General features: G+C 41.0%; 3 protein-coding genes across 3 annotated transcripts in view; 1 reads left to right on the top strand and 2 right to left on the bottom strand.

The window, feature by feature from the left end:
• The window catches only part of LOC138974027 (delta-like protein 4), a 41,896-nt gene extending 35,685 nt beyond the window's left edge, over positions 1 to 6,211 (bottom strand). Inside the window, exons 1-2 of the mRNA XM_070346729.1 lie at positions 6,208 to 6,211; positions 4,608 to 4,916 (exon numbers count right to left, since the gene is read on the bottom strand). Of these exons, the coding sequence (XP_070202830.1) occupies positions 4,608 to 4,916; positions 6,208 to 6,211 (313 nt within the window). The remainder of the gene's footprint in view (positions 1 to 4,607; positions 4,917 to 6,207) is intronic.
• Positions 1 to 9,681, top strand: part of LOC138972869 (uncharacterized) — a 301,337-nt gene that overhangs the window by 141,282 nt on the left and 150,374 nt on the right. The gene's annotated exons all lie outside the window — the stretch shown is intronic.
• On the bottom strand, positions 1,361 to 4,587 carry LOC138972856 (uncharacterized). The gene is made up of 2 exons (XM_070345531.1): positions 2,823 to 4,587; positions 1,361 to 2,499 (listed from the first exon to the last, which is right to left on the bottom strand). The coding sequence occupies exons 1-2, from the start codon at positions 3,950 to 3,952 to the stop codon at positions 1,605 to 1,607; spliced, it is 2,025 nt and encodes a 674-aa protein (XP_070201632.1). The 5' UTR covers positions 3,953 to 4,587; the 3' UTR covers positions 1,361 to 1,604.

The raw sequence follows: 9,681 nt of genomic DNA on the forward strand, positions 1-9,681 counted from the left end.
GTTTTCAGAGTTGATTCAAAATCATCCATTATGTATCTTATGTGACTGTTGTTTTCCTCGGTAAATTAGCAATTGTTGATGTAAAATAATTCTAGCTGTGAGAATAAACAATTTTCAAGATGTTTTTGATTGCGGTTTCAACCAGGCGTTCAGTTAGCTATACATATCGATTGAGAAAATGGCATTTCCTGTTTTGTCGTCCGCATGTTATACAGATGTTGTTTAAAAATAAAACTGTGTATACGAATTAGGCATTTTACTTGCTGTCTGATGGCAAAAATCTTTAGCTTTCGTTTAAGGTATAATTTGCTTATATCCGTATGCAGTCAAGCGGTACATGACGGTTTTTTTGTAACCTACCCCCTGCGTCATGGCTGCATTTTTGCAGAATATGGGTCATGTTACAAAAACGCTTCTCATTCTTAGGTGGTTGGGTTTAGCCATTTGTCGTTTACCGAACTGTGGCTGCAAATAAAACGAACTTTCCAAAAAACATATCTAATGTGACCACCAAAAGTAACCTTTCCACTATAGCCAGCCAGGTGACTAAACCCCCAGTAAAAAAATTCTAAAAAGAAGGTTAATAAGGCTGTCACCTTTTTTCTTTGCACAGATGTGTCCATATTGCTTAGAGGTACCTGTGCACAAAATGTGTAATGTTTCTGTCGAGCGATTTGAACACACAAGTAACCCCTTAAGACACTGTTGTTTCCTACTTTCAATTCATAACCTTATGTAAAGTAATTCACCACAGTGTTCAGACTCTCTCTCTTTTTTAAAGACCGGATTATATCTCGGTTTTTAATGTCTTTGAAGAGGAGTTCCACTCTAACCTTTAACCACGAATTTCGATGAGAGTAACCTCACAGGACTATATGAAATCGTATCCTAATCTTTATCCTTATTAGCCTATATTGTTTTGTACTCACATATAACTTTAACAGTGCATTTAAGGGGAGAGGTGGCACGAAAAATTTCTACTGGATGTTTGCACTTTTTCTTGCAATATTTGTACGTATTATCAAGCAAAAACACATAAAAAGACTCATTTGTGCAAAAAAATTGCCTGAGGGTCTTTTTATGGGTAAAAACGCTCGATTTTTGACAAAAAAACATGAAACGGCCTATTCAGCTCTAGCGTGATATTTTAGAAATTTCTCAAGCTAACAACCTCATATTTGTTGTTATGAACTCACAAGTAGCGTTTCTCAGTAGTTACAGAGCATTTTTGTGAGTATCAGCCTTAGTTTCCATAAAAATAAAAAAAATTGGCCGACATTATATTTTCGCATGAAAATGCTATGTCAGGCTTTTATTCTAATTCATAAAAAACAAAAAACAATTTTTTTTGAAAAAGCGCTCCTGTAACTACGGGGCGAATTCATTTACAATGATTGGGGTGAAAAAATTGGTAGTCTACCACAAGTAGATGAGAAGTGAAGACCTTCGTCGCGTGGTTACCGTCCTTGAAAATCATATTCTGAGAAAATGGTGATTGAAAGTTTGTGAAATGTTTCTGTAAAAAAGATGAAGACAGATGGCCAAATAAAGATGATATGAGTGCTCCTGTATTGTTCACAGACTTCTTGAAATGGTTCAGTTACTTATTCTCCCCCGTCTCCCATCAGTCCAGCTCCGTACACCTCCCCCTCCTGGTCTTCTTGCTGCTCCAGCTGGCGTTGACGACCCGCACATCTTGCCCTACGGGCTGCCACAGCGGCCACAGCTGTTGCTTTCTCTGCTTTCTGAATCCTAACCTTGTCTTTCTTGGCCAAAGCAGCCTCCATGAGATCAGTTATTGGCAAGCTCATGTGGTCCATGACCTGTGCCAGTGCAAAGTTGCCTCTGTTGAACTTCGCAACAGCCTCAGCGGTGGCTGCTTCCACCCGGCCTTTCCCAACAAAGATTTCTTTGGGGCAGTGTCCCCACATGACATTGTGCAGAGACTCGTTACTGTTCTGGGTTTTGCCATGGGCCACGCGCTTGAGAAGAATGGGATTGGTCATTCTTCTGTAGATGGGCAGAACAGCATGCGAGACTTCCCTGGACAAGGCGGTGCCGTTGTGCTCTGCGTGTGGAGGTGGTGGTTGCTCTTCTGCCCTGGCTCTTTGAAAAAAGCACCATGAGGCTGGCCCAGCTGGACATCTGTCGTGGTGAGGGTCCTCGTCAGTTGAAGTTACATGGAAGAAAGTGGCCCAGATCGCCTGCTCCATGGCTCGCTGATCTTCAAGGTTGTTGAGGATTGCGCTACGGAAGTAGTTTTGCAAGCGTTGGCACTTTTCCTTGGTTAGTCGCCCCTCCCCTCTTCCACCAAGCCTTTCATCCTTTGCTGCCTTGCGGAGAGCTGTGCCCATTCTCTTGGGGAGGTGGTTGGTACATCCCAGCTTGGTGATGGGACGTGTGGGACCGTAGGGCTGAGCTGCAGCCACAGCATTGAAAGCCGTAGAATCTCCGTCCGACAGCATAGTTCTGTACCTGAGGTTGTGACGCTCAACAGACCTGCAGCACAGTAAAAATCAGAAAACCCATTGTGTAGGCAAGCAAATTGTGCACCTCTACTTGCAGAACACAATTTATGCGTTCAGGATTTGCTTATAAAGTTATAAAGGGGGGGGGGGTGTTGTGTTACAAAATATTTTCACAGTAGTATTGTTTTGTTCTTGTTTTGTTATAAAAGGCTATAAATGAACTTTGTTATTGTTACTAATTCATAATCGAATCTTCGTGCACTCTCTCTCTCTCTCTCTCTCTCTCTCTCTCTGTTCTAAACTTCAAAAATTAAAAGATAGGCTATGGTGGGGGTATACAGATTATATTCTTACCTTCCCCATAACTCCAACGCTGCATCCCTCTCCATAGACTTTGCAGATCCCTGGTGGTTGATGCTGCACTCAGCCCGGTGTTGCTGCTCCCATCGCAGTTGTTGGGCAGGGGTCATCTCCTCCAACTTCTCCTTATTCATGGCACATGTGTGGCAGTAGGTGGATTTTACAGAGAAGTCGAGCACCAACCCAGTGAGAACGTCAACCACCACTCCTACACCATAATGTGATGAAAAACCCCTTTTATGCCAGGTGCCATCAAAGGCAACATCTACCCAAAGAATACCGTCATCTTCTTCCCAGGCAGCGTCTTCATCCTCTTCGTCAAACTGGACATCTGCTCTACCTTGAGGAAAGGTCTGCCTGTATGCAACATTTACATGCTCAACAGTTTCCACCAGTGTGACATTTGTTACGGCCAAGATGCTGGCATTGACCTTTTTATCAATTCTTTGATATGAGCTTTTGTTCATCACGGGCATGCCAAACACTGTGCACAGCTTTTCCACACTTGAGTACCCACTGCCAATCTCATGCGAGTATAGGACAATCTGTTTGTTCACGTCAAAGGGAACATTCTTCATGTGGTTGCGGTTGCTCTCTCTAGGTGAAGAAAATTCTGACCGTCTGTACTGGCAGCTGTCACAGCAAAGTGCTAACTCTTGGGACAAGCCCATGGATTCTCCAACGCGTATCGTTAAATGTCCTGCTTCGCATTCCGGGCACTTCACATCCGATAATAGCGAGTTGAGCTGACCACACTCAACGATACACCATGTACGTTTCGGTTCAGCAGGCACATCGGCTGGCACTTGTGCGTTCTGCAAGTCATCGGCACCACTGAATCTTCTTAGCTTCTTCGCAGAGGCTGAAGCACCCTCTATTTCCTGCTGGTTGTCATGTATATCGCACAACACTGGCCGAGGTTCGACTTGAAGTCGATGAGAAAAATGTGCATCACCTCCACCATCCAAAACGACACATTCCCCTGCGCCAACTTCGCGGGGCGCGTTTTCATCGCCCGTGGACTTTTCTTGTTCGGCTATTCGAGCTAATGCAAGCTGCTTCTTCCTCTTGCCCGATGCCTGCCCCACAAACCTCTTTCTATCGTTGAATTTTGCAGTGAACATTGCTGGCCGATTGATAGACGGTAGTGTAATTCGATCGACAAACCGATGTTGTGTTTACAGCGGATAAGGCTTGTTGCGCATGCGCCAGTAACCATGGTAAGTTACAATGACCAACCAGAGAAGAGCTCTCATAGATCGACGGTCAATCTTGCAAATCCGGGAATTCCTGTCGCGGATAGTATGCTTGTGCTCTGACAGTTGAGCGAAAATAACGGGCTATTTTGGGGTATTGTTGACGTCACCAGCAAACGGGAATTCCCGATGGATCGTGTCGAGTGCAACGAGTTTGTCTTCTTGGAAGAAAAGTGTCTGTTTCAAGCCCTTGAAAACATCGATTTTTCAGCAAGTTTTCTGACTTTTATCACTCATGCATGTGCACTCACTTTGAAATTCATCACTTTATTGCAAAAAATACGATACAATTGACAAAATAAACATGACACAATGAATCTAGGGTGTTCAAAGTACCTAATATTGCAGGAAACCCAAAACACATTTTGGAAGGATTTTAGTAAAAAAATTCGTGCCACCTCTTCCCTTAAACTTCCTTCGCGATATCACTTGATATACAGTTCCTAGCTGACCAATGACAACAGATGTTTTTGTCATGTGCTCATTAAAAATGCGATAATAGCCTATATTGTATTGAACTCACATATAACTTCGACAGTGCATTCGTCAGCCTGACTTCCTTCCTTGCACTTGATGGTGCCGCCCTCCGCCTTAGTTACTTTACTGTAGGTCAAGGTGCTTCTTGTTCCGTCGTTGGTGAACTTTGCTTTTCCGCTATTTGCGCAACCGGTCACTCCTCCAGTACAGGTTGTAAGAGTTGACTCATTGCCTCCCGTGGGAGACAGAACCCACTCTATTGTGGCTGAGGTGGTTGAAGGTTCGCACGTGACTGTGACGTCATCCACTCCGTCAATGTACTTCTTGTTGCTGCAGTCTGTGATTTTAGGTGGGGCTGTCAACAAGGAAAGACTTCATTTGAATTAAGGAGTTACGACATTAAATAATCAAACCCAGACGTTTTGTTGGACACTCACTTTCAAAGTGAAATGTCTGACGTCAAAAGCGAAACAAAAATATATAAAAATTATTATCAAAATTAATTTGTCGAAATCAATTTAAAAACACTTTCACCTTATTCCTTGTCGGTTCCTGATTCCAAAAACATATAGATATGATATGTTTGGATTAAAAACACGCTCAGAAAGTTAAAACGAAGAGAGGTACAGAAAAGCGTGCTATCATTCTCAGCGCAACTACTACCCCGCTCTTCTTGTCAATTTCACTGCCTTTGCCGTGAGCAGTGGACTGACGATGCTACGAGTATACGGTCTTGCTGCGTTGCATTGCGTTCAGTTTCATTCTGTGAGTTCGACAGCTACTTGACTAAATGTTGTATTTTCGCCTTACGCGACTTGTTTTCTGTTCTGTTCCGTTCTTTCCTTCTTTCTTCCTTTCATTCTTTTTTTTGTCACGCATAGTCACACACCTATATACAGAAAGATTGTTCTTAAATACATTAAAAAATCAATACAAAATTCTAGTCTACTTTATCAACCCTAAGAAAAAAATTCACGAAAACGTGCATTTGTGCATTGAACGAAGGTAAATTACTTGCATATTTCTTTGTTTTTCATTTCTATGTGACTTTTTTTCAAACAACTTGTTAGGCATGTTAGCATTTTAATTCCGTAAGACTAAAAGATCTGATCTTGTGAATAGTATCACCTTGTTCTTAAGGGGTTACTTGTGCGTTCAAATCGCTCGACAGAAACATTACACCTTTTGTGCACAGGTACCTCTAAGCAATATGGACACATCTGTGCAAAGAAAAAAGGTGGCAGCCTTATTAACCTTTTTTTCGAATTTTTTTTACTGGGGGTTGTCAAGTACGATTTTGCGAAAAACACTGCGATTCTTAACATGATCCCAACTGACATATTTAGCTCTACAAATGATAAATGAAACATTAGTTTGTGTAGATAAATGAATGGAGAGTATAACTTTATCAGAAAACAGTACTTATCAACGTGCATTTTCAGAAATAGATCGAGGTTTCTCGAGGGCGTACACATAAAATTATCACTCCTTTAGTAGTAAAAACGTATTTAAAAACAATTTGCTCGACAGAACACAACTAAACTTGAACACAGCTAAGTTCACTGTATACAGATACAATACCTGTAAACAAAATAAGTTGTTGCCTTATTGGCTGCTTCACAATTATTCCCGTATCAACCCCACACCCATTATCTTGACTGACAAAAATGATAAAAAGAAATAATTTGAGAGCGCTGTATGTCAGTTGGTAGAGCGCTGGACTTGTGATACATGAGTTTGAATCAGGGTGAAGGGTTGGGGGTCGGAACATTTGTGTGCAAAGTTTCATGAAGATCTGTCCGTCCAGTAAATTTCTATGAATCGCACACCACACACACACACACACACACACACACACACATACACACACACACACACACACACACATACGCGCGCACATATATATATATATATATATATATATATATATATATATATATATATACATATATACACCAGGGCAGATCAGTTAGTTTGTAAGGGGGGTGTTTTTAGAATTCAAGAGTGTAAATCCAGGTCGCAGAGCGCCCGAGACTGATTAAGGGGCATACGCCCCCCCCCCCCCCCCCCCCCCCCCTCTCCTCAACCCAAGAAAAACAAGTCGCGTAAGGCGAAATTACTACATTTAGTCAAGCTGTGGAACTCACAGAATGAAACTGAACGTAGTCCGCCGCTAGTGCAAAAGGCAGTGAAAGGGACGAGCCTGTTTGGCGCGGTAGCGATTGCGCTGTGCTTCATAGCACGCTTTACTGTACCTCTCTTCGTTTTAACTTTCTGAGCGTGTTTTTAATCCAAACATATCATATCTATATGTTTTTGGAATCAGGAACCGACAAGGAATAAGATGAAATAGTTTTTAAAACGATTTCGGAAATTTAATTGTGATCATAATTTTTATATTTTTAATTTTCAGAGCTTGTTTGTAATCCAAATATAACATATGTGTATGTTTTTGGAATCAGAAAATGACGAAGAATAAGATGAAATTGTTTTTGGATCATTTGATAAAAAAATAATTTTAATTACAAGTTTCCGATTTTTAATGACCAAACTCACTCATTAGTTTTTAAGCCACCAAGCTGAAATGCAATACCAAACCCCGGCCTCAAAGACATTTATCAAAAAAATGAAAAAAACGTTCGGGGATTTCATACCCAGGAACTCTCATGTCAAATTTCATAAAGATCGGTCCAGTAGTTTAGTCTGAATCGCTCTACACACACACACAGAGACACACACACACACGCACACACACACACACACGCACGCACATACACCACGACCCTCGTTTCGATTCCCCCTCGATGTTAAAATATTTAGTCAAAACTTGACTAAATATAAAAAGGAGACGGCCGATGCAGCCAATAGCGCGAAGCGCTGTCGTAATTTCAATGTCAAATGATTGAAAGAATTTCCCCTGGCTTCAGTACGATGAAACAAGTCGCGTAAGGCGAAATTACTACATTTAGTCAAGCTGTGGAACTCACACAATGAAACTGAACGTAGTACGCCGCTAGTGCAAAAGGCAGTGAAAGTGACGAGCCTGTTTGGCGTGGTAGCGGTTGCGCTGTGCTTCATAGCACGCTTTACTATACCTCTTTTCGTTTTAACTTTGTGAGCGTGTTTTTTATCCAAACATATCATATCTATATGTTTTTGGAATCAGGAATCAACAAGGAATAAGATGAAAGTGTTTTTAAATTGATTTAAAAAAAATTGATCATAATTTTTATATATTTAATTTTCAGAGCTTGTTTTTAATCCAAATATAACATATTTATATGTTTTTGGAATCAGGGAATGATGAAGAATAAGATTAATGTAAATTTGGATCGTTTTATAAATTATTTTTTTTACAATTTTCAGATTTTTAATGACCAAAGTCATTAATTAATTTTTAAGCCACCAAGCTGAAATGCAATACCGAAGTCCGGCCTTCGTTGAAGATTGCTTGGCCAAAATTTCAATCAATTTGATTGAAAAATGAGGGTGTGACAGTGCCGCCTCAACTTTTACAAAAAGCCGGATATGACGTCATCAAAGGTATTTATCGAAAAAAAGAAATAAAGTCCGGGGATATCATTCCCAGGAACTCTCATGTCAAATTTCATAAAGATCGGTCCGGAAGTTTTGTCTGAATCGCTCTACACACACACAGAGACAGACAGACAGACAGACAGACAGACAGACAGACAGACAGACACACACACACACACACACACACACACACACACACACACACACACACACACACACACACACACACACACACATACACCACAACCCTCGTCTCAATTCCCCCCTCTACGTTAAAACATTTAGTCAAAACTTGACTAAATGTAAAAAAAAAAACCAATGCATTGCCGCACGTGAATACTGAGAGTGGGCCCCAGATTTTTGTTTTCCGCCCCAGCAATTTCCATCTCTGGGGCCAGTGTGGCCCCAGGCCAAATAAGTTAGTGTCGACCCCTGAATCCATTACACATTTTGAGCACATGTTTCTCTAAGCTATATGTCCACAGCAGACAGACAAAAAACATTGTTTTCTTATTCATTTTTTGTTATAAGAGTTTGTCAGTTTTGGGGGGTACCGGGTGGACACATATGACCTTTCAGAAAACACTGTAATTCGTAACGTCATCCTAACTGACATTTTTATCTTTAGAAAAGATAAATAAAACAATACTTTGTGTAGATAAAAGAATGGAGAGTATCACTTTATTATAATACGGTACTTATCAATGTGCATGCCGAAAATTATCCAGGATTGGCGAGAGCGTACACATACAATTCTCACTCAAAAACGTTGTAACACAAAATTGGCTCGACAGATCATAAAAAAATTTGAACACAGCTAACTTCACTATATACCGTTGCAAAAACCTAAGAAAACCATAAGGTGTTTCCTTATTGCTTACTCCACAATTATACCCGCACCACCCCCACCCCCATATCTTGACTGACAAAAATTGATGAAAACATTAATTTGGGAGTCCAGTAGGTCAGGTGGTAGGGAGAAGTGTGGCAGAGTTTCATAAAAATCTGAATAGTAGTTTTCTCTGAATCACAATACAAACACATAGTTATACACCCAAACACTTGGTGCCTTTAGTGCTCCGATACCCCCTGCCAACCCCTCCCCTCCCCCCCTCCTTCCCTCCCCCGATCCAATACCATCCCCCTCCACCACCCGCCCACTCCACTAATAACACACACACACACACACACACACACACACACACACACACACACACACACACACACACACACACACACACACACCAGGATGGATCAAACAGTTTGTAAGATGAGTGTCAGTATTTATAAATCAAGAGTGTACATTGAAAACGCGAAGAAAAATTTAGTGGTAAAAACGTTATAACACAAATTGTCATCTCAAATTATAACCACATTTGAATACAGATAAGTTCACTGTTCACAATACCTTAAAAAAAAATTTTTTTAAAGCATTTCCTTTTTTCTTACTCAAAAATGTTTCCCGCCCCACCCCATATCTTGGCTGAAAAAAAGTGAAGAAATAAATCAGTTGTGAGCCCAGCAGGTCATATCGTAGAGCATGCGCACTGACCCAAGTGTTTGAATCCGGGTGAAGGGGTGGG

This window comes from Littorina saxatilis, linkage group LG8 (assembly GCF_037325665.1).
Source record: "Littorina saxatilis isolate snail1 linkage group LG8, US_GU_Lsax_2.0, whole genome shotgun sequence".
NCBI lineage: Eukaryota > Metazoa > Mollusca > Gastropoda > Littorinimorpha > Littorinidae > Littorina > Littorina saxatilis.